General features: G+C 31.3%; 1 protein-coding gene across 6 annotated transcripts in view; it reads left to right on the plus strand.

Annotated features, from left to right (window-relative positions):
* The window catches only part of CSMD3 (CUB and Sushi multiple domains 3), a 1,223,593-nt gene that overhangs the window by 1,075,751 nt on the left and 122,054 nt on the right, over positions 1-25,788 (plus strand). For all 6 annotated transcript variants that reach the window (XM_021090582.1, XM_021090583.1, XM_021090584.1 and 3 more), the window contains 7 exons: positions 4,073-4,191; positions 5,160-5,229; positions 7,503-7,619; positions 10,630-10,839; positions 14,679-14,867; positions 15,916-16,093; positions 16,966-17,111. In XM_021090582.1, the coding sequence (XP_020946241.1) occupies positions 4,073-4,191; positions 5,160-5,229; positions 7,503-7,619; positions 10,630-10,839; positions 14,679-14,867; positions 15,916-16,093; positions 16,966-17,111 (1,029 nt within the window). The remainder of the gene's footprint in view (positions 1-4,072; positions 4,192-5,159; positions 5,230-7,502; positions 7,620-10,629; positions 10,840-14,678; positions 14,868-15,915; positions 16,094-16,965; positions 17,112-25,788) is intronic.

A 25,788-nucleotide genomic window follows, 5' to 3' on the forward strand; every position in this document is an offset into this window, starting at 1 on the left:
AACAAACATTCAAGTTTCATGTTACACAATTGTATATGACAAATTGCATTTAGTAGATTCATTAATTAATCCAAAGTACATTATACTGAAAAAAGTATCCGTTCTTATGATTCTGATTTCTACAAGTCCTGAAACTAGTTTCCCAGGTCACATTAAATTTACTCTTTGATTATCACCAAATTCTATATTATTATCAAAATGTTATAGTGATAAACATGGAATACCAAATGATAATTCTGGCATATTAAATAACTTAAATATGATATAAACATAGAAATAATAGTTATTTTATATCTATTATTTAGAGAAAAATTATTGAAGACATGCAATATGTTTCAAATAACAAGATCTTCAATATCATTGAATACAACCTCTTATTCAAAGACATGTGTCTCAGTTCCTGTCCATTTTTCACATGAATCTAAAACCAATATTTTTGGTCTTCATTTTCAGTAAATTTATACATGGGTTGTCATGTCAAATTCATAACAAGGTTTTTCTTTTTGCAAAACAGTGTTACTTAGAATCTTAGCTGTACTTAAGCTTTCTTCTCCTTCCTAGGTGTCCCTCTTTCATTACATTAAAGACATTAAAATCATTATGGAGTATTAGGAAGGTGTGTGTGTACATGTGTATGTATATGTATAATTTCCTAGTATTCACATACAGACATGCAGATATATGTGTTCAGAATGGTCAGCTATAAATGATATGATTAATAGCATTTTCTCCTATGAACTGGAAAGAAAAAATTTTGCTTATAAATAAATATTGGAAATGTGAAGAACTGAGGTTTTCATGTTTTCAGCCAGGGTTAACTGCACACAGTAATTTGACAAAAGACATAATTAACTCTGTGCAATTTTTGATGTGGATCTTTCCCTGTGTTCATTTCTGTTTATTTTTGGCTATAACATTTAATTAATTGATCCAATTCCCATTAAAAAAAGTTCACTAAAAGAGCATGTTTGATTGCCAAGGACATAATTTTAAAAATTTACATTCATGAAGATGAAAATGATGAAAATGACTCAATATGTTGATTGACTTGGTAAAGCAGGAGAGAATCCTTTGCAACATTTTGACAAATACTCACTTTTTCTTTGTTGATTCCTACAAATAACCTTTGGTTTTGTTATTTATAAAGAAGTGAGAAATAATTCTTAAAGGTGATATTTTTAAATTATTATTTAACCATTTTATTTATGTAAATTTTAAAAATGACAGTTCACAAAATATGAACTGCAGCATTTTCGGATTATTTCTGTTTTATTTTCTTTCAGTGCACATAAAATAATTGACTGAAAAAAATGAGAGAGGTCACCAACATAGGACTTCTCCTTCTTAACTAAATACTTTGTTAACTTACTTTCTTCCTTCTGACAATTATATTCAACAGATTAGCTGGTCCAATTCAGTCTCTCCTAGAAAAATAGAAGGGAGTATATTCTTATACACCAAGTTCTCTGCTAATACTAATTTTTTTAATGAATAAATGATTTTATTATTTTCAAAGCTAATTCATGTTCCATTATGAAATATGTGGAAGTTGAGAATACAAGCAAAGGCGTAGAAATCAAAGTAATCTCAATAACAAGAATCATAACCATTGCTAATATTTCACATATTTCCTTTTGGTCATTTTTCTCCATGATTGTTTACATATAATAACTTTTAACCTATAAAATTGTTATTATATAATTTATGGAGTTTTATATCATATTTTAAAGTTAAAATTATTTCATAAATATTTAGCCATATCTGTATATATTATGGAAAAATCTCACTTTAAAACGAACCTCTCTATATTCATTGTACCTGATAGAAAAAAAAGAAAAATGAATATGTACTAAATTTGACCTCCTCAGTAAGAATGACTACATAAATGACCTTAATGGTGAAGGGTAACAAATGTACTATTCGGGACTCCCAAGAAACAAAAATCGTACCAAAGGAAATCAAAATCATATTGACAAGACATATATATTTACATCATAATTTTCTTTTTGGCTTTTTTTAATTTTTTTTTTTTGTTTTTTTGTCTTTTTGCCATTTCTAGGGCCGCTCCCGAGGCATATGGAGGTTCCCAGGCTAGGGGTCTAATCGGAGCTGTAGCCGCCAGACTATACCACAGCCAAAACAATGACAGATCCAAGCCATGTCTGCAACCTACACCACAGCTCACGGCCAATGCTGGATCCTTAACCCACTGAGCGATGCCAGGGATCGAACCTGCAACCTCATGGTTCCCAGTCGGATTCATTAACCACTGAGCCACGAAGGGAACTCCCGTAACTCTTTTCTTTTGGATTCATTAATTTCTGGAACGACCTCTATGAAATCGGATGAATTTAATGTGTAAGGCCCATTACTGAATGAGGTGAAATAAGTGTAAGGCAGTTACACTTGGTTCTCAAAATCTAGTTGGGGAAATGAGACATTAACATTATTGAAGTAGGTTATAGTTTAATGATAACTTATCTTGCTTAGTTCTTTAAAGTCAAGATTACGAAAAAATTAATAAATATGGAACTTGAAGAGTTCTTGTTGCACAACAGGTTAAGGATCAGGCTGGTGCTGTCATCGTGGTAGCTTGGGTCGCTGCTGTGGCGTGGGTTTGATCCCTGGACTAGGAATTTCCACATGCCACAGGAATGGCCAAAAAAAAAAAATATATAGGAAAATTATGGAACATGACATACATTTAGAGACCTACCTAACTGAGGCACCAGGCATTGGCATTACCAGTTCACATGATTGAGTCTCTTTCAGGACTGCATCGAAAGCATTCCCAAATGCTCAGTTTACTCCTCCTCTTCACCACTTTACTTTATGATCTAATCATAACTCTAATATGTCACTGCTTTTATGTCATTTTCTGTCCTTTAATTTGGCATCATTTTTAGATACTCTGACCATTACATTATTAGATAAAATATCTTCTATTTGCAGAGATAGATATTTGTATTTATTAAGAAATAATCAAAATAGGATGCACTTTCCTTTTTATATTTGTTCATCTATACAACCATTGTTTATTGAGTGTTTCCTTAAAACTCTGTGCTTCAAACTGCCTTTATGGAACTTATATTCTCCGAGGAGGATAAATATTGAACAACTAATCACATAATTACTCATTGTTAAATTTTTGGTAAATGTAACAAAGGAGATATAGAGGATGGTGTTATGTATGAGAGTATCAGAGGGAAATAACATGGTCAAAGAGTGAAGGAATAGCTTCATGTAATACATGGTATTATCACACTTTAAGACAGCTTTCAATGTTTTTTATTAAATGAATGTATATATTTTATATTATTTAATTATCTATATAATGATTTTGGAGTGGTGCCTCCTTCCATCCATTTGAATATGCACTAGATTAGTTTAAAATGTGAACTATAGATAAATGGATAATAAATATTGGCTTTTATTGAAGACAAAAAATTCTTAACAATAACCATTCACATATTTAAAAAACGTTTTGGCAATAACATCAATTTTTAAGCCCTTAAATAAATCATTTTAGAAAAACCTTTTACTTTTAGTATGCTTTTGTTCTTTTTAAGTTGAAAAATATATTGTTAATGTAAAAATAATGGAAGTGTTTTAAATTATATCATTATCTCCCCTTTAGAAGAAGGAACCAGGTGATATGGACAAAATAAGCAAATAAAATTTTAGTCATTTTACTAAGGACTTTTATGAATATAATTTCATTCTACTATCACAGTAAATTTTTATTTTTATTTAGGAATTTTCTTTTTAGGAATGTTTATTTTTATTTCACAGAAGATGTTTAGATTGAGAGTTAAAGAATAAATTAGGTATAAATCACACAGCTAATTAATGGTTGGTGCCATGAAGATTCAAAGAAATAGTTTTATGTTGACGTTCCAGAGCATATTGCTCTAAATATATACAGTTAAATCTTATTCACAGAACATTCTTAATGTTTCAATGTAAATTCTAGTTTTAGCAACACCAATATTTAATTTTGGTAATTTAACATGCATGTTTTAAGCATTCATGATTTGAAAGTAACTTATATTATTACCATAAATATTCTCAGCAATTGGTCTGGATTCCTGTCCTGAACCACAAACTCCTAGCAGTGGAATTAAAATTGGAGACAGATACATGGTTGGTGATGTAGTATCCTTTCAGTGTGATCAAGGCTATTCTCTTCAGGTAAGCCTATTTTAAAGTGATTTTTGAATCAAAATTAATCTTTATGTTGCTTTTCTCTTTGTTCACATAGAGTGTGACAACTGAGCTCCTGGATTTATAGAATTTGAAAATAAAAATGAAAGTGTTACTTAAAGTATTAAATGAAACTTCCGTGATAATAAATTCTCCAAATTAGCAAAAATCAATTAAAAATAAGTTTGGCTAAATAAAGGTGAATTTGCAATGTCCATTCTGACTTTATGTATTTGTATTAGTCCTCTTTTATAAGTTTTTTTTTAAGAAGTTCTCAATTTATAGTCTCATTGAAAATCTTCCTAAAGCACAGATCTATAAAGAAATTAAGAACAAAAAATTGGCAAAAAGTTGAGGCAGAAACTATTTCACATGTTAAGTAAATAAATTCTTTAGAGGAAGCAAAATTAAAAATGAATAATTTATAGTCTTTAAATTTATATCCCTAATTATTAATCTCAGAAGTGCAATTAAATTTTTCTGGACTTATATTTCAGCTTAAAATTTAATATACCTTAATTGACTTCATATTTTATGAAAGAATTTTACAACCATTTTTATCCATCTCACCTTGACTATTACAGCAGTTTATTGTAAGCCACTATGTATATGGCCATTTCCCTTGTATAGTTACTGCAGTACCTTAGTAGAACATGTTTTTGTAGAACAGTTTTAAAACCACAATTCTAATATTATAAAATAAATTATTTTTTCTTAAATTAATTTCATTCTTAATTTAAATTTCTTAATTTTTCTACCAAAAAGTATTATTTTTTAATATTTCATCATGAGTCTTTATAATTACCTCCCTGTTTTAAGTCACACTAAGATTTCCTGTAGTATTTAAAAATATTAAAATACAATATTTTGTTAGGTTTGTTTTCATGATAATTATTAGTATCCTATAATTAAGGCTTTTAAAATGTATACTGAACCACATTGTTTTGTTTATATAGGGTCATTCTCATATTACATGTATGCCAGGACCTGTCAGAAGATGGAATTACCCAATCCCAATTTGTTTGGGTAAGTTAAAGAACTATAAATCATTTATAAGCTATAACAAATCTTAAAATACAGCCTGTATATGAAATAATTTGCCTTTTGTCAAGTTATATGAAAATAATATTTTGAGATAAGCGCTTTACATTTTAAAAAACATTTTTAATTACTTTCTTTTTATTCCCCAAACTCTATATCAATGGATTACTTAATTGTTAAATTGATTAAAAGGAATTCGGTTTTTCGATTACCAGAGAGTTTTCTTAGTATGATGTGGTAGAAGTATCCATAGATCAGGAATATAAGTAAATATCCTATTGCTTACTATTGAGTCCGAATACACAAGGAAGCTGGTGTCTACCAGGGGATCAGCATATCCCATGAGATGCTTTCATTGGTGAAAAGTAATTGAGGTATGAGATGTATCAAAAAAATACTTAGGACTTGGAAACTACTGGGCCCTGATTTTTGCCATAACAATACAAACACCTGTGATTTTGAAGTAAAGAATGCAAGAATCCTTGTGTTCTTTCACTCAAAATTCAGAAAAGAAAATCATGGACTTGAAGAATAGACTTGTGGTTGCCAAGGGGGAGGAGGAGGGAGTGGGGTGATTGGGGACCTTGGGGTTAATAGATACAAACTGTTGCCTTGGAATGGATAAGCAATGATATCCTGCTGTGTGGCACTGGGAACTATGTGTAGTCACTTATGATGGAGCATGATCATGTGAGAAAATAGAATGTGTACATGTATGTGTAACTGGGTCACCATGCTGACAATAGAAAAAATTGTATTGGGGAAGTAACTATTAAAAAATAATAATAATAATAAAATGAATTGGGATTATCTCCATTCTTAAAGCTAAAAAAAAAAAATTCAGAATAAAGCAAAAAAACCTACAGTTGCATTCTTGCAAGAAACCTTAAAAATTCTTTTAATTGGCCAAAATATTTTATCTGAAACTCCTTAATTATCAGATTGTGTGATGAATCAAATTTTAGGAAAATTAATTGATGAGCATCAATGTTATTCATATAAATGTTGACAAGTGGTCTGGTTTATGGATGGATGAACTGAGATTTGAGAAGGATGGAAAAGTGTACAGGTGTTGTTTTAGCTCTCAATGGCAATTACAAATTCAAAAGAAAGGTTTATATGTAGATTGACTACAAGTTTATATACATCCCCCTAGTTAAATCTGCTTGATGCGTAATTTATTTAGTTCACATAGTTAAATATAGATATCAAAATGGTTATTGATATCATATAGAACATTGGTAAAATTGTTCTACTGACTGTGCCTTTATGACATATAACCTCAAGTTTGAGTATCTATCTGCTGTTATTCATAACAATAAATAAATGATTGAAGTTGCAGGTGAGTGTACAGGTAACTCATGAGCTTGCAATTATGATATTTGATTTTTCAACCCATAATTAAAGTGTGTATTTTATTATTTCTATGATAAAATTATAAAAAAATGTACATTTAAAGGAAAGAATTAGCTTCCAAAATGCAGTTGTTATATTAAAACATGTTAGATAGTTCTATCTAATCATGTAAAAATTAAAACTTGAATAATTATCTGTTCTTAAAATTTGCTCTTAAGTTATCATAGTAAATCAGTATAACAGAGATTCTAGAACAAGTGTACGTTTATGCCTAAATTCTCAAATGTGAGTACTTTTGACCTGTATACTTCCCAATTTTTTTCTAGATTACTTTAGGATGAATGAGTCCATTCCTTTGGTGTATAAATCCCTCACATATTACCAACAGAAACCAATATGTTTCTTAAAAATCTTTAGCCTCCTCAAGAAAAGAGGAAAAGGGGAGGGGGAAAGGTCAGGAAAATGAATCTCTCATCAATACAGTACTAAGAATGGATATTGCTGGCTTGATTTTATTCTAAATTACATCATGTTTGCAATGAATCAAAACATTTATAGAAGTATTTTAGGATAAGAAGTGCACTGCTTGCTGTGGAAAAGCACATGTGCTCCTTGTTTGATCAAACTCACTGCACAAGAGCCACTTCTTACTGTGCAATAATTGATTTAGCTTGTGTTTATTGCTGAGGAAGGACATATGTTATCTTTTTATGTTATTTTACAAAATGTCTTGTCGATTATATTTTATTAATATTTTATGGTGAATAAGAGTTGACAATATTCAAATTTATCTCAAGCAGTTTTAACTCAGAGACTTAAGACTTGAAATGATTTCAATCTATTTTTAATATAGTAAAGCATTCTACTGCCTTGGTTTAGGTGGGACTTCTGTTCTCTTGCAGCTCAGTGTGGTGGTGCTATGTCAGATTTCAGTGGTGTGATCCTCAGCCCTGGGTTTCCTGGAAACTACCCCAGCAGTTTAGATTGCACGTGGACAATACAGCTGCCTGTGGGTTTTGGTATGTATATGAAAAGTATGAGAAATATTTTTCAATAGCCTTAGTGCATTCTTAAAAATAAATCTCAATGTCTAATAATAACAAAATATTCACAAATTATAGTTTACTTTGGGATTATATACATTTCACTTGGAATACTTAGATAATTGAAAGAATATGGGAATTTTTTAACTTCATAGGTAGATGATAAATAAACTTTATACTATTTTCCAGTTGATATGCATGGATATAGCCTGAGTTAGATGTGTGTGGCAATGATAAATTCAACATGATTTTCATGTATAGTTGTTTTTGTATCTCTTTTTTGTTGTAATCAAGGAGTACATAGATAGATTATTTTCTGGTAATCTATTGAATTCTTCCAATACTCACTGTAACTAAATAAGATTTTATATTTGAAAAGAAGTACATTTTTTTTACTCCTAGATAATACCAAAGTAGATATAATACCTTTGTAATTCTAATAAGAGTATTTCCAGTGCTTGGATATGTTGTATTATATATATTGCATTTAATAAATTATTTTCCCTCTTGTAATATGCTTTTGTAACTTCTTTATATCCCATTAGTCTATAAATGCATAAATGTAAGTGCTAAATTGAGGATAGATTTATTCATTAAATCACGGAAGATGAGGACGAGTAGATCAAACTTGGTGGGTTTAGAGCAATTAAGATATTCTATACTATCTCACATATTGGGGACTAAATTTAGGTTCCTCAGTTATCCCACAGCATTTACAGCCTCAAAATAAAAAATTTATATTGAAGAGTTTTACATAAATTCACAGAAACTCATAGTTTTGACAGTTCTGCACTGAGTGAGTATGTGCATATTTTACTGCAGGTACCATGCTAAGTGCTAAAGAAAAAATGCATAGTAAAACAGATTTTGTACCTTTTTCCACTTAGGTTGCAGCGAAGAGTCACAGTCTCCTTATTGTCACAGTCACAATGAGGAGACAGATAATAACATATGCTATTCTAGTGAAGTGTCATAAAGAGTACAGTACTATACTTAGTACAGACATCCAGTCTAGACTAGGAAATGCAGAAAAGGTGTGCCAGAGGAAGTGATGCCTGCACTATGGCTTTAGAGATAAGTAAAAGCCCAAAAAAGAGGTTTATAGGAAAGAATGTGGTAATAGGAAAAAAAATTCTAGGTAAATAGTTACACATGGAAAAAAAATGAAGATAAGAAAGCTAAAGAAATTCAACAAGCTTCAACACTGTATGACTGCCTGAGGTTTTGAAAGAGCAGAGGACCACAGAGAGAAGAATGCTGGGGACTTTCTAATGAGAACTATTCTGGTTATAACAGGGAAGCACCCTTAAGTGTCCTTTGATTGAAAGAAAATACTGACGTAAGTGAATAATAGATTTGAAACAGTGTGGTTATTCTTGTGTCTCTTACTAGCCATTTAGGAGGACTCATCCCAAATTGCTGATGGAGCTAACATTTTAAAATAAATTATTAAACATCTTTGCAAAAGTGTTATGATATCATCTTCAGTTTACCTCTTGCTAATGCTTTCTTGCTGTTAAAAATCAAGTTGATTAAAAATGAAAAAAACATGCATCTCTATTTTAGAAATGAAAATGTAAGAGATTGTTTCTGATTTGGCTACATTTAAACAATCCCACTGCTTTCTTTGAGTTTTGTTTAATCAAATATTCATTCTAATGTATTTGAACAACAAATTTATAAATGTTTCAAAGAAAATTGAACCCATATCAATACTTAATCTCTCATGCCTATGAAAGAATTATTGTTACGATAATTCATAAAAAGGAGATTCAGGGGAAAATTTTAGAAAAATATGTACTTCTTGTAGGCTTACATACTAAGATAGCATATTCCAAGTTCTAAGAAGTTTGTCTGATTGTCCAGAAACATGTTTAATATTTTAAAACATATTTTAAATATTTACCAAATTTATTTTTTCATTGAACTCTTTCTGTGTAACAGAGTCTCCATATAACTCTTTTTCCAATAACAAAATATGACTTTATTTGAGAACCCCAGTAATTATTAAGGGCAAGCACTCAAGAGCCAGAATGTCTGAGTTTGAATTTTAGCTCTTTTAGGATGCTATGTAAACATATTGTTTAGCTTCTTTATGCCTCATTTTCCTCATTCTCATGAGTAACTATTAGCATGAAATAAGTTAGCATATGTGAAAACTTAAAATAATGCCTAGCAAAAAGAAAATAGAATAAATGTTAGGTATTATTATTATTAACACTTTGGATAATGGTACTTGTAAAAAAATACCAAATTCAGTAAAATCAAATATTAATTGAATTAGAATACATAGCTCAGGGGGACTTTAACTTCATTTTTTTCCATCTGAGAAACATTTAACATCTCATATTTTAGTTATATTTATAAAGATATTAAGACTATTTTATAATATGATAGCATATAACAATGATCCGTATATTTTATGGCAAATTTTATGTAAAATTTGGTAAGCAAAATACTAAAAGAGCACACTGAAAATTACATGTCTGAAAATGAAATTTTGAACAAATTAATTTATCCCCTGTATACGAATGACTGATTTCTAACACACTTGTGAAGTTTTACTATGTTAAATGAAACTTTACAATCATTTTTAGCCTCAAATTGCCCTTTCACAAAGCACAAATTTTCAAGTGGCTTTTTATCTTCAAAAATTGGCTGACACAAGCTTAAATGGTATTAAATAGCAAGAAAACTACTTTATTGATTAGTTTTGCTCTGGTGACAATGAAGTACAATGAAAGAGATTTTTCCAAATGACAAATAGTGCACATTTGAGCACACTATTCTGTTACATTGAATTATAACAAAGCTAATTGTCCTGGGCAGACAGCAAACCCATGGCCTAGACCTTGAGAGTGTGCCTCTCAACCTAAATGAAATTGAATCATAGGTACATTAATGTCAGCATGTGTGTTTGTATACATGTGTGCATTTACTGGTAAAAAAAAAAAAAAGTTGTATTATGTATGTTTTTCTTCCTTAGGTGTACATCTGCAGTTTGTAAATTTTTCTACAGAAACCATACATGATTATTTGGAAGTAAGAAGTGGATCCTCAGAAACTAGTACTGTTATTGGCCGACTTAGTGGTCCTCAAATACCGTCTTCTCTATTTAGCACAACCCATGAAACCAGCTTGTATTTTCACAGTGACTATTCACAAAACAAACAAGGGTTCCACATTGTATACCAAGGTGAGAGGAATCATAAAAAATGAAATCTTATTTAGCCCCCAAGCAGCTATTGGCAATCTAACTCACTCTAAATATTTCCTTTATTATGTTTTAAAGAGAGAAAGGAACATAAACCAAGACCAGCTTAAATTAGGAAGAGTTTTTAATAATGCAATATTCAGGCGACTGTGTAGGGGAAAATGATGTCTTTCTGAGGCCTTATGAATTCTAACCATGAAAAAAGGATTGAATTAATCTTAATACACAAGCTAATTAAGTAAGTCAAGGCAAGGCAGTCAAGTAAAGCATGGTGGCTATCCAACATTTATCTTTGCTTTTATATCAGAATGTGTGATATAAAATGTATTGAAGAGATATTTTGTGGTACTCATCTATTATATGAAAAGTTATTTTCTTTTGCTTTGCAATGAAAGACAAACATAGTGTTCCTTGATGCAATTCTATTGCTGTGAGAATATGAAATAAATACTATGACAATTATATTAAAACTATTTCTAGTGTGAAAGTGCTGCATGACCTTAAGCAAGATTTTTATCGCTTTGGAATATAAAGCTTAGACTCAGGGAGACCTGTGCTTAAGTGCTGATTCTCTCTGTTCGATCTTAAATGACCTAAGGCACAAGTCCATTTCTTCATTTTCATGATGGAGTTAGTAATAGTACCTCTCAGATAAGTTGTTTTGAACTTTATATGATAAAATGAATGTAAAATATATACCATAATGTATATCATTAGTAATTATTTATTTATTTTAGCTCTTTTTATTGTTATTTTATATCTTAAAGTTCTAAGATTTAATATTAAGTATTTAAAATTATGATAATATTTTACACAAACAATGCAGTTCCAATGACTGTGATATTTAATCAAAAATAACTTAAATTTTGATTACATCTCTGTCCTAGTTATCAAAGTATTTAATAAATATGTGATGCTTTTGGATATGAGCTCAGCAAGAGCAGGATCTTTATTCACTGATGCATTAAAAATGCCTAGAAGGTTAATATCACAGAAATATTTGCTGAATAAAATTATATACCCCAAAAGAAATTTAAGAGTAGTTAAAATAGTCATTGTAACATCCAAATACATAGGTCTAAATGACTATGTTTGTATTATGCTTTCATACATAGTTTAAGAGTGCTAAATCACACATAATCCTTTGCATAAAATAGAAATCATTTCTGTGCCCCTTAGTACAAAATTAACCAAGTTCCTGAGGAAACTAATAATTTTTAAAGCACTTGGGTAACTGATTGAGTTCCTTCTTTGCTGCTAAAAACCTCAGAGGGGAGTTCCCATTATAGCTTAGCAGGTTAAGAACCTAACTAATATCCATGAGGATGCAGGTTCTATCCCTGGCCTTGTTCAGTGGGTTAACAATCTGGCATTTCTGCAAGCTGCAGCATAGGTTGCAGATGCATCTCTGACCTGACTTTGCTGCAGCTGTAGCTCCCATTTGACTCTGGGAACTTCCATATGCCACAGGTGTAGCCCTAGAAAGAAATAAAATAAATAAAATAAAATAAAATAAAATAAAATAAAATAAAATACTCAGAGATACATTCGTGGTCCTTCTGTAGCAAGTACACAGGGCCTTATGCCAAGAACTTTGCTATTTATCTTAAACCTGACTTTATCTTCTTTTCCCTGCTCTCGTTTTCCCTTGGCTTATTAAAAAACAATGTTTTTATTTGGATAAAGTGAAACTAGAATTTGAACTTACTAGCTGAATTTTTCAGTTAATGTGTCCTTGAAAAAGTTCATTGGTTCCATAAGAAAATAATAAAAATATAGCATTTGTTAATTATGATATAATATTAATATTATTGACCATAGTATATTACAGTGATCCCCAGATATTAAGAATTACTTTGAATTTTAAAACCTTTTTTTACTGAATTTATATCCTAGAGCTAATGACTTTTTTTGAGAAATATGTTGGTACAAATTCACAGAATCAGTGTTATTTTTAGATAATTTTATAGCTAGACTTTTAAAACATTCTGAATTTTGGAAAAATGCATAGTGGCAGTTAAGTCCTAAAGGACTTGTTTCCAAATTTAACATTGTTAGTGGAACTATTATAGGGTTTGTTAAGCCCTATTTTATATATGATATTGCAATGGGAAGTTTACTCTGGAATATTTAAAATCTATTTCCCATACTTCCTTATAAAACAAAAAAGTGAAAGAAGGGAAATGTATAAATTATCGTAGGAACTGTCTATAAGTCTTAACCTGTTGTAACTAAACTCATTGTGGCCCACATTTTACAGTATATCTAAGTCATATGATTATATTATAACCTTAAATTCATGCAGTGATGTATGTCAATTACATTTCAAGAAAATTGAAAGGGCTCGTTTAATACAATAATATATCCCAACTCCTAGTTATCAAATAATATACATTTGTCTTAAATTGAAATGAATCTTTTGGTTTTGGTATTTTTGTGTGTGTGGAATACTGATTCAAGTAAATATAAGAATATAAGCACTTAATTTCTTAAAAAGATTGTTCATTAATTCTAAAACATTTAAAATTTCAGTAATTTTTTTATAAATAACTTTGGAGAGTTTAACTTTTTTTGGTCCTTTTTTTTGGGGGGGGCACACCCACGCATGTGGTGGTTCCTAGGCTAGGGGTCAAATTTGAGCTGTAGCTGCTGGCCTATGCCACAGCCACAGCAACATCAGATCTGAGCAACATCTGCGACCACCACAGCTTATAGCAACACCAGATCTGTAATCTACTGAGCAAAGCCAGGGATTGAACCTGCGTCCTCATGGATGCTAGTCAGATTTGTTTCCACTGAGCCATAACAGAAATTCATATTTAACTTCAAATGTAAGTTTTTGATTGGGAGAATTTAGAATTTATTGTCTCAGTATTAATTTTCATAATGTTGTGGTTATAGAAGTGTCCCTTTCTTTAGGAAGTAGCTGTAGTGTCTCATCATGCTTGCAACTTTCAAATATTTTGGAAAGAAAAAAGTATGTTCACATACATACACACACACACACACACACACACACACACACACGTATATGTAGACAGAAGGCAGGGTGAGGGGAAGAAGAGAGAATGATGAAGAAAATGTGTCAGAGTTCAGCACTGTGAAACCTGGCTGAAGCCATACTGAAATTCTTACTATTCATACAACCTTTGTGTATCTTTAAAAGTACTAAATAGTAAAAAAGTTTTAAAAAAGAATTAGATTGTCAGTATAAATGAGTCTCTTATTGCAGTTATAATTTATTAAATATAAATTTTGAACTTTTAAAAATAGTCCTAAATATTAATGCTATTAGAATATATATGTTTATAGGCTCAAAATTTATTCAGCAATGTTTATTAAATATCTACTATGCAAAAGGCAATAAGCAAAGCTTTTAGGATACAATGATAAACAACAACCACAAAAAAAAAAAAAGGAATCAAAATGGCTCAGAATTAGGTTAAAACCGCTATTTTATTGGTACATGAAATGTAACCAGGAAGCAACTGCATTCTAGTTCAAGGAATTAGAATATGTTCAATTAAAATTGTGGACGCAAGGGTAATGTACATTTTCATTAAAACTTATAATTTAGATACATTTCATATGTGGGTAAAATAGTGCATTTTAATGACATACTAAAATTTTAAATATGAAAATTATAAACATAAGAAAATTGTATCATACATCATTGACATCATTTGTCATAAACCTAAATTATTATTTATAACCAACTGCAAGCAGCACTACATCTCTTCATCTGTTTTGCAAGTTGCGAATAGTACCATTAGTGGTCTTTCAAAACTCATGAAAAACGTCTTTCTTTTTACCTTTTCCAGCCTATCAGTTGCAAAGCTGTCCTGATCCACGCCCATTTCGAAATGGTTTTGTCATTGGCAATGATTTTACTGTGGGTCAAACTATTTCATTTGAATGTTTCCCTGGATACACACTGATTGGAAATTCAGCTCTCACTTGCCTTCATGGAGTGAGTCGTAATTGGAATCATCCACTTCCAAGGTGTGAAGGTATGTTTCTAACCTGAAGCTGTCTTTTAGGTGATAACGTCTATGTTGACTAATTCCTGTTTTGGTACTCTTTTTTTTTTCTTCCTCTTCAAATAGCATGCTAAAGATACAGACTTTCTTTCATTGAAAAAAATTATAGTTAGTACCCAGATCAAAACCCTTGAGGCTCCATAATAAACAACTTGTTTTGTTGACAGGAGTCCTAACCTTCTCCACTGAACATGACAGTAAAGTTGCTTTACGCTTTAGAGCCTCTCCTGTGTGATGTCTGTATGGGTGCATGTGTGTGTGTTTAAAAATCATTCCTATATAAGTCAGTAACCCAGATACTACTGCTGAATTTAGACTTATTTCTCCTAAAATAAAAACCTTTTAAATCAATATGCCTTCAACTTCTTATAAGGCCTTACATTTATACATGATAGACAAAAATTGAACAGTATATAGATGGATAACATATTTGAAAAAAGAGAAAGAGGTATCATTTATTAATCTAGTGTTAGTAAGTAACTACGTAGTATACATGCTGAAAAATACATAAAAGCTAACTATGTTGTTCATGGTACCAGCTTCATTTTATATAACTTAACAGTGCTAAAAACAACACATAGAGATTCTCATATTAAGTGAAGTAAACCAGAAAGAAAAAGACAAATACCATATCACTTATTTGTGGAATCTAAAATATGGGGACTGGTGATTCTATCTACAAAACAAGAAACAGATAATAGCGAAGGAGAACAGACTTGTGGTTTCCAGGGGGCAGGAGAGATGGAGTCGGATGGACAGACACTTGGGGGGTTTTGGAAGCAAACTGTTATATTTGGAATGGATGGGCAGTGGGGCCCTACTCTACAGCACAGAGAACTGTGTGTGATTACATCACTTTGTTGTACAACAGAAATTGAAGAAACATTGTAAATCAACTGTATTTTTTTAAAAAACATGTCTTTTATACTATTTAAGAGGTATGGAATGTTTGTCTTTTTCTCTATAATCAGTTTGTTTTTATTCTCTTTAAATATTTTGTTTTGTATCTTTTCTGTAGCTCTTTGTGGAGGAAATATAACTGCAATGAATGGCACCATTTACTCTCCTGGGTATCCCGATGAATATCCAAATTTTCAAGACTGTTTTTGGCTTGTAAGAGTCCCCCCTGGAAATGGAATCTATATCAATTTTACTGTCCTTCAAACAGAACCAATCTATGATTTCATTACTGTATGGTAAGCCAAAACCATTGTTATTGACTGATTTGACTATATATAAGAGTGAAACAAGGTAGGAATGAAAATACATCACAATTCTCTGTGCAGACTTCCAGCAGATTCTTGAATTGGTGTGAGTAACTGAGGGTGACTGTGTTTTGCAGAATACGATTAACAAGAGAAATAGCTTTTAGCTTATTTGCCCATGAAGTAGCTACACATGTAAAACAAAAACTTTATGGGTGGAAAAAGATTTAGATTTATTATTAAAATAGTGTGCAGAAACAGGGAATTAAATCAAACTAAGTTTAAGGTAAGAAGGTCTCCATATACAGAACTAGTGAAATTTAAATACCTGTGTTCCAATAACAGCTATTTAATATAACTACTGAATTTCTGTCATAATAATTCATCATAAAATATATCTGCATTATTATTGAAACATCTCTGTTTAAAAATATAAAGAAAATATCTGAACTAATTATTGAGCATTGTTTAATTGAACTATATATGGTTTCTAAAATTCTTTCTAAATTTAACAGTCTGTGAATGTCAAGATTGTTTGGAAGAAAGTAAAAAGAGGCCACATTCAGGCATTTAGGAGGATCTGGCTTGTGGTTCTGAAACCAAAGAAAATTTAATTGATTACAGCTAATATGGGTGCCTTTCCTTTGCATAATAATGCAACCTATTTTTATACTTTACATTTTTAAATATGCTATCACCTAAATAAACATGAAGTATTCCAATAAGTTTGGCACTCATTTGTTGTTTCATCTACTGCATCTTGATCATCTCATATGTAATACTTTCATTAAACCTTGTGTAAAATTTTCTTAAAAAATCAATCTCAGCCTCTCTTCCCTCTCTGCAATTTGTCTCTTTAATAGGGATGGACCAGACCAAAACTCACCACAGATTGGGCAATTCAGTGGCAATACTGCTTTGGAATCAGTGTACAGCACTTCAAATCAGATTCTAATCAAATTTCACAGTGATTTCACGACAAGTGGCTTTTTCGTGCTCAGTTATCATGGTTGGTATTATCTAAGAGTTTCTATATCTTTTGACAGTGAAATTGTCCTGGAATAATTGAGTATAATATATATTTGACCAATGATTGAAAACGTATTAAAATTTGACACTTTTTTGTCATTTCAAATACATTTGCTTGCAAAAAATGACCTCTTCTAAGCTTTTAGGGACATTAAAATGTAAGCAAATGGAAAAAGGAAATAAATCAGTCAGTAATTACCCCAGTAGAAAATAATCATTTTTACATGGAAACTTGTAAAAGACAACCAGCTGTTCATATTTTATTGCATGTAATTTTGAAACATCAATAGATTTTTCAACGAAAAATGGTTAATCTATTCAACCTGCTCTGAGTCTTTCTAAAATTTGCATCCAATGTCTTTATGCTTTGGATCATATTTATCATTTATTTAAACTCTCTCTTTTTTTTTTTTTACGACTATATCTATTCTAGAACTTACAGTTTTAAGTAACTATTCCAGATCATTAAGTTCATAGCTTTTACTCCTGTGAAATAATTTATAAAGAGTTTCAGTTTCAGTTATTTATATAGAATTATTCTAGGTCGTTTCTTCATAATACTAACTTTTTGAAAGAATATTCAGTTGATTTCAGAGGTTTTAAAAATATTTTTCCTTTTGTGTTAAATCAATTGTATCTCATTACAAATGAGAAAATATTTATTTCTAACAATTATATCATTTTATCTGCTCTGACTGTAGTTTCATAAACATATTCCGCTTCATGTGACTGCGTCAGACTATTTCCATGAGTAATTCATAGGATCAGTAAGCTGCTAAGTTAAATTTCCAAAGCTTATATTAAAATTTCCAAGATAAACATGTACCTTATCCATTACAAGGACATATCATTTAATGTTTTCTTCTTTTTCTTCTTTTTTTTAACACAAAGTAAGGAAATCATTGATATTCAGTGATACCTGCTTTATGCTTCTGTAGTGGCCCCACCACTTCTGCCACTACACATAGACTCCAGCATAACCAATTAGAAAGCAGGGAATTCAGTCATATAACATTTTCAGGTTTTTTTAAATAACTCGGTTTTTTTTTTTTTTTTTAACGGAATTGGTCATTGGTGCTGGCAGTGTGTAGATACACTCTAAAGCTGCAATAATAACTTTGTTACCTTGAAAGACAATCATAACTCAAGATCCACTAAACTAAATGATATTTAAGTTCAAAAGATGAATCCGTTGATAACCTGCATTTTGTACATTTTCTCTCTTCATGGATCACTGTGTAAATTTTTATTATTTTTTTGTCTTGCCTGAATGATAAAGAAGGAACTGTTCATCGATGGACTATAAACATTCATAAAATAAATTCATATTCATAAAATAATCTCTAAACTCTAAACTCCCCATAGGACTGTAAAATTCTTATGAAACTTAAGAAACACTTCAAAGGGGAAATATTGTCAGAGAAAAGGATTTCAGTGTGTGTGTATATATGTGTGTGAAAATGTGAAAATCCTTATATAGAAAATATAAGGATGACGGAATATACATTAAAACGTATAAAATATGAATATAGATTTACATAGACACTTATGTAAATGTATATATACATATTCTTATTCCAAAATATGTTTCACCTGAATTTTATAACTAGGTTCTGAGTCATGTATATTAGACAAATTATTTTAGGAATGAAGAAGATGAGATATTTTTAGCACTGTTTTTCAGTTGATTTTGGACAACTTACACTTTTGTCTCCATTTTCTTTCTATAACACAATTCGGTATAATTGGTAAAAAGATTAATGAGATTCTCTCTCTATAGAAATTACTCCAATTACTGGTATATATTAGGTTGAACCATATGAAATTGCTGGTCAAAAATGCTGAATATTGTCAATTTTGTATAGCTCAACCCACATAAATGTTGTCATTATCACTATCATAAACATTGCATTGCAAAGATGAAATAACTGAAGACACTGGATAGTATACAGTTAGCATAATGTCCAGCAGAGTATTTGTTCAGTAAATGTTCCTTTCCTTACCATGTATCATTTCACATTTTAGATTCTCTAATAGTGTTTATTTTTATTTACATTTGCACTGTAAATTTTATAATAAGGCATGATTGCTAGATCTTAAGGGAAGTCTAAATTTGCATCAACATCTCTGGGAATTTTACCTGAACCTTAAAGTAACCTTGAAATTTGAGAGATTGCCAAGGCTCATGTTAAAAATTGAAAGATGTCTTACATTCTACTATCCCTAGTAGGCTAATTTTCCTAAAGCACTGCTTTCATCCTGACTCAGCTTTTCAGGAATGCATGTTGCTTACTTTAAATCAAATTTAAAGCTACCCTATAATCTTGTTCATTGACTCTGACTTCCCAGTGCCTACTCCAACTCCCATCAGATTCTTTCTCTCACTACCTCCTAACCTTCTATTCTTAATATGGTTTCTTACTCATCTTCAGTTCTTTATTCTCTCCCATCTTAAGTCCCATTTCTCCTGTTCATGATAATTCAAACTGATAGGGATCACTACCATCTTTTCATTGATTGTACTTCTTTTTTTTACCAAATATTTCAGTACTTAACAGTATGCTGTATTGTATTATAAGCCTTGTGAGTTTCAAAATAATGAGTTCTCTTCTGAGGAAACAGATCACATTTATGCTGCTTAATCCTTTTCTATTTTTATTAATGACTGACTATATTTTAGAATTACAGTAGTGTATATTCAGATTCTTTAAAAATGTTGAGTTTGAGTTGTTTTAGTGACAACTTTTTATTTTTTTATATTTCTAGTTTATTCTTTTTTATCATTTATTTATATATATATATATTTCTTTCCACTGTACAGCGTGGTGACCCAGTTACACATACATGTATACATTCTTTTTTCTCACATTATCATGCTCCATCCTAAGTGACTAGGCATAGTTCCCAGTGCTACACAGCAGGATCCCATTGCTAATCCAGCCTGAGGGCAACATTCTGTATCTATTTACCCCAAGCTCCCAATCCCTCCCACTCCCTCCCCTTCCCCCTTAGCAACCACAAGTCTATTCTCCAAGTCCATGACTTTCTTTTCTGTGGAAAGGTTCATTTGTGCATTATATTAGATTCCAGATATCAGTGATATCATATGGTATTTGTCTTTCTCTTTCTGACTTATTTCACTCAGGATGAGAATCTCTAGTTTCATCCATGTTGCTGCAAATGGCACTATTTTTTCTTTTTTATGGCTGAGTAGTATTCCCTTGTGTATATGTACCACATCTTCCTAATCCAATCATCTATCAGTGGACATTTTGGTGGATTTCATGTCTTGGCTATTGAGAAGAGTACTGCAGTGAACATGCGGGTACATGTGTCTTTTTTAAGGAGAGTTTTGTCCAGATATATGGCCAGGAGTGGGATTGCTGGGTCATATGGTAGTTCTATGTACAGATTTCTAAGGTACTTACATACTGTTCTCCATAGTGGTTGTACCAGCTTACATTCCCACCAACAGTGCAGGAGGGTTCCCTTTTCTCCATCCCCTCCCCCCCAGCATTTATTTGTTCTTTGTGGACTTATTTATGAAGGCCATTCTGATTGGTGTGAGGTGGCATCTCATGGTAGTTTTGATTTGCATTTCTCTTATAATCAGGGATGTTGAGCATTTTTTCAAGTTCTTGTTGGAATCTGTATATCTTCCTTGGAGAAATGTCTATTCAGGTCCTTTGCTCATCTTTCAACTGGGCTGTTGACTTTTTCCTTTTGAGTTATAGAATTTGTTTGTGTATTCTAGAGATTAGGCCCTTGTCAGTTGCATCATTTGAAACTATTTTCTCCATTTCTGTAAGTTGTCTTTTTGGTTTCTTTTTGGTTTCCTTTGCTGTGCAAAGCTTGTCAGTTTGATTAGGTCCCAATGGTTTATTTTTGCTCTTATTTCTGTTGTTTTGGGAGACTGACCTGAGAAAACATTTGTAATGTTGATGTCAGAGAATGTTTTGCCTATGTTCTCCTCCAGGAGTTTGATGGTGTCTTGTCTTATATTTAAGTTTTCCAGCCATTTTGAGTTTATTTTCGTACATGGTGTGAGGGTGTGTTCTAGTTTCACTGATTTGCATGCGGCTGTCCAGGTTTCCTAGCAATTCTTGCTGAAAAGACTGTCTTTTTCCCATTTTATGTTCTTGCCTCCTTTGTCCAAGATTAATTGACCATAGGTGTCTGGGTTTATTTCTGGGTTCTCTATACTGTTCCATTGGTCTGTATGTCTGTTTTGGTATCAGTACCACACTGTCTTGATTACTGTGGGTTTGTAATATTGCTTGAAGTCTGGGATAGAGATACCTCCTGCTTGGTTTTTGTTCTTCAGAATTGCTTTGGCAATCCCTGTCAAATTACCCATGACAGTTTTCACAGAACTAGAACAAACAATCCAAAACTTTATATGGAACCACAAAAGACCCAGAATTGCCAAAGCAATTCTGAAGTGACAACTTTTTAAAAGATTATTTTACTGTTATGTAGATGGATGATCATCCCCTTCACAGAAACAAACAAAAAATTCTTCTGTTTTCAAAATAGTATTAATATGAGTAATGTAATTTAATATAACCTAAAATATAACATTCATATCCAGGACTCATATTCAATAGCTATTTTGGTGCCAAAATAAGCTCTCATAATGGTAAAAAGACTGGTCAAATCATCTGGTACTTTATAAGTTAACCAGGGAGATAATTTACTATTTAATACTTAGTATAAGCTGACTTAATAGACCTCAGCTTAGAATGCTTTACTCCCCCTCTCAGTTATTAATACTCTCTTATTGATTTAAGAGCTTCCTTCTGTTATGCCCTACCCCAAAGTCAGAAGTGGTTATCTTAGGATTTTTGCATTTATGTTATGAATTTAGCAAATCAGTGTTTTCATATGTTTTCTTATGGTCACATTAATTATTTAGTTTTTATTTTTTAATATATTTTAATATGTCTAAAGGGAAAAAAAGTATGTTTTTATTCTCCCTCTAACCAGATTTCATTTATGAGAACTAGACATCCGTCTGTCTTTTATAAACCATAAACTTCATAAAGATTTTCATGATCAAAAATAACATTTATAAATAGCTTTGGCAAATGAACTTTCTGTGCAATGAAAAAATAGGGCAAGCATAAGTGTTGAGACATTTTATCTCAGGTATTACATTTCTTCTTTGTCTGAGGGAATGAATTTCTTTCTTTTACTGCCATAATTATAACTGCCAAATTTTCTTCATATCTGCCACAGAGTCAAGATGGGTTTTTATTATAAATAACAACAATATTCAGTCCTATTCAATGACTTTCCAAAAGTAAATTACACAAAACCTGTTTAACTGCTTGATTTGCAGAGACTGACTTTGTGTAAATAATCATTCTAATAGTTATAGATAACATTTACTGAAAACTTAACATGGCAGACACTATTCTAGGTGCTTTCCATGCTAAATTTTGTAATAACTCTGTAAAATAAATATTATTATTCCTATTTTAATAATTAAAGAACTCAAAGAAAGAAATGTATGATGTATATTAGGCAGAGAACTAATAAGTAGAAGGGGTGCCAGGAATTAAATACAGATTCATTTGACTTTAAGGAATGACCTCTTTTTTTAATAATAACAACAATAATGGTAGTAATAATAATAGCTAAAATGTATTGAGTTTTTACTAAGTGCCAGGCAGTGTCTCATGCATAGGTTATATTTAATAGTATATAAATGTAATTCTTTCAAAATTTCATGAAAGAGATTTTCACTTTTAGCAAGATAAGTCATTTGATTTTCCATAAAATACCATTTCTAATTACAACTTAGAATTTTGAACTTCTTAGTTCTTCTCTTCCCCAGGACCTGCAGGCTAATAGCAATATGTTGGTAGGTTTAACACAACCTAGTGCATTTTTCTTTATGGATTCCAAAATGCACTTTTGTCCATGTGTGAAGAGAAATTTTTTTAAATTTTATTGGAGTATAGTATAGTTACAATGTTGTGTTAGTTTCAAGTGTACTGCAAAGTGAATCGGTTTTGTCCTTATACATGTATCCATGTTTTTTCAGATGATTACCTGATATAGGTTATTATAGAGTACTAAGTAGATTTCCCTGTGCTGTACATAGGAGATCCTTGTTATCCATCTCTCTTTTTTTTGATTCAAGAAATTTCATTCCTCATAAAATAAATCTATAGCATTTTGAAAATTTATTTCTATAAATTTAATGAGGATATAGTTCCATAAATGCAAATAGTATGTTATCATAAGCAAGAACTGATCAGAGCTTAATTTCTTAGATAACAAGAAAACTTTTTTTGAATTAATTTTACAGATTTACTTTGTAGTATTTTCAATTAAAAAAAAGACTTTATTTCAAAGTATAATCCTATGCTGTATGAATCTATATAATAAGATTAAGTGCTAATAATTTTTAAGAATAAATTTTATTGGGGTATAGTTGACTTAGAAAAGTTGTGTTAGTTTCAGGTGTACAGCAAAGTAAATAAATTATACATAAACATATATCCATTCCTTTCCAGATTCTTTGCCCATATAGGTTATTACACAGTATTGAGTAGATTACCCTATGCTATATAGTAGGTCCTTGTTACCTATTTTATATGTAGTTGTATGTACATGTCCATCCAATACCCTAATTTATCCTTCCCCTCCCCAGGCTTCCCCTTTGGTAATCATAAATTGGTTTCAAAATCTTTGAATCTGTTTCTGTTTTGTAAATTCTTTTGTATCCTTTTTTATTGGATTCCATATATTTGTGATATCATATGATATTTGTCTTTTGTCTGACTTACTTCACTTAGTATGATAATCTCTAGGAACATCCATGTTGCTACAAATGGCATTATTTTATTCTTTTTTGTAGCTAAGTAATTTTCCGTTGTATGGATAGATGCCTGAGTGGGATTGCTGGGTCATATATTAAGATTTTAAGGAACCTCCATATTGTTCTTCATAGTGTTTGTATTGTACCAGCTTACATTTCCACCAGCAGTGTAGGAGGGTTCCTGTTTCTCCACACCCTCTCTGCCTTTAGAAAGATGATGGCTATTCTGACTTGACTGGTGTGAGATGATACCTCATTGCAGTTTTGATTTGCATTTCTCTAATACTTAGTGCTGGTAAGAATTTTTTCATGTGCTTTTTGGCCATCTGTCTGTCTTCTTTGGAGAAATGTCTGTTTAGATTTTCTGATCATTTTTTAATTGGGTTTTTTGGTATAAAGCTGTATATTTGTATATTTTAGAGATTAATCCCTTGTTGGTGGCTTTGTTTGCAAAGATTCTTCTCCCATTCTGTGGGTTGTCTTTTCCTTTTTTATGGTTTCTTTTGCTATGCAAAAGCTTTTAAGCTTAATTAGGTACCATTTGTTTATTTTTATTTTAATTTTCATTACTCTAGGAAGTGGGTCAAAAACTATATTGCTGAATTTTATGTTAAAGTGTATTTTGCCTATGCTCTCCTCTAAGAGTTTTGTAGTATCCAGTCTTATATTTAGGTCTTTAATCCATTTTGAGTTTATGTTTGTATACAGGGCTAGAAAGTGGCCCATCACTTTTATACAAAGTAGTGTGCATATGTTAATCCATCCTCTCAATTTATCCCTCTCCCTACCATTTTCCCTTTGGTAATGATAAGTTTGGTTTGGAAATCTTTGAGTCTGCTTCTGTGTTGTAAATAAATTATTTTGTATCTTTTTTTTATTAGACTCCACATATTAGTGATCTCATATGGTTCTTGTCTTACTTTGTCTGACCTGCTTCACTTAGTATGAAAATTTATAGGTCCAAAGATTGCTGTACATGACATTATTTTGTTCTTTTTTATGACTGAATAATATTCCATTGTATATATATTTACCACTTCTTTATCCAATCCTCTCCTGATGGACTTTAAGGTTGCTTGCATATCTTGGCTATTGTAAATAGTGCTGCAGTGAACACTGGGATGGATGTAATTTTTTCAAATTATGGTTTTCTCTGGATAGATGCTCAGGAATGAGATTACTGGATCATATGCTAATTCTATATTTAGTTTTTTTTTTTTTTTTTTGGCTATTTCTTGGGCCGCTCCCGCGGCATATGGAGGTTCCCAGGCTAGGGGTTGAATCGGAGCTGCAGCTACCAGCCTACACCAGAGCCACAGCAACGCAGGATCCAAGCCACGTCTGCAACCTACACCACAGCTCACGGCAACGCCGGATCGTTAACCCACTGAGCAAGGGCAGGGACCAAACCCGCAACCTCATGGTTCCTAGCTGGATTCATTAACCACTGTGCCACGACGGGAACTCCTCTATATTTAGTTTTTTAAGGAAAATCCATACTGTTTTCCATAATGGTTTCATCAATTTACATTTCTGCCAACAGTGTAGGAGGGTTCCCTTTAAGAGAAAATAAATTTTATTGAGATTCTGACTTAATGCCAGCCACTGTAGCCAGAATATATATGTATTATTTAAAACAAAGGTATCATTTTAATGTTTAAATCTGTTATCCACGGCACCCATTTTTCTAATATCAGATATTAGGGAATCTTCATTAGAGAAGATTTTCTTGATGTGCATAGTATGATTCAACAGTATATATTATACATTTTTTTCTGTTATTGGCACATCTGTGAAAGAATGGTTTGATTATTATATTGATTTCAAA

Source organism: Sus scrofa, chromosome 4, assembly GCF_000003025.6.
Source record: "Sus scrofa isolate TJ Tabasco breed Duroc chromosome 4, Sscrofa11.1, whole genome shotgun sequence".
In the NCBI taxonomy this organism is placed as follows: Eukaryota; Metazoa; Chordata; class Mammalia; order Artiodactyla; family Suidae; genus Sus; species Sus scrofa.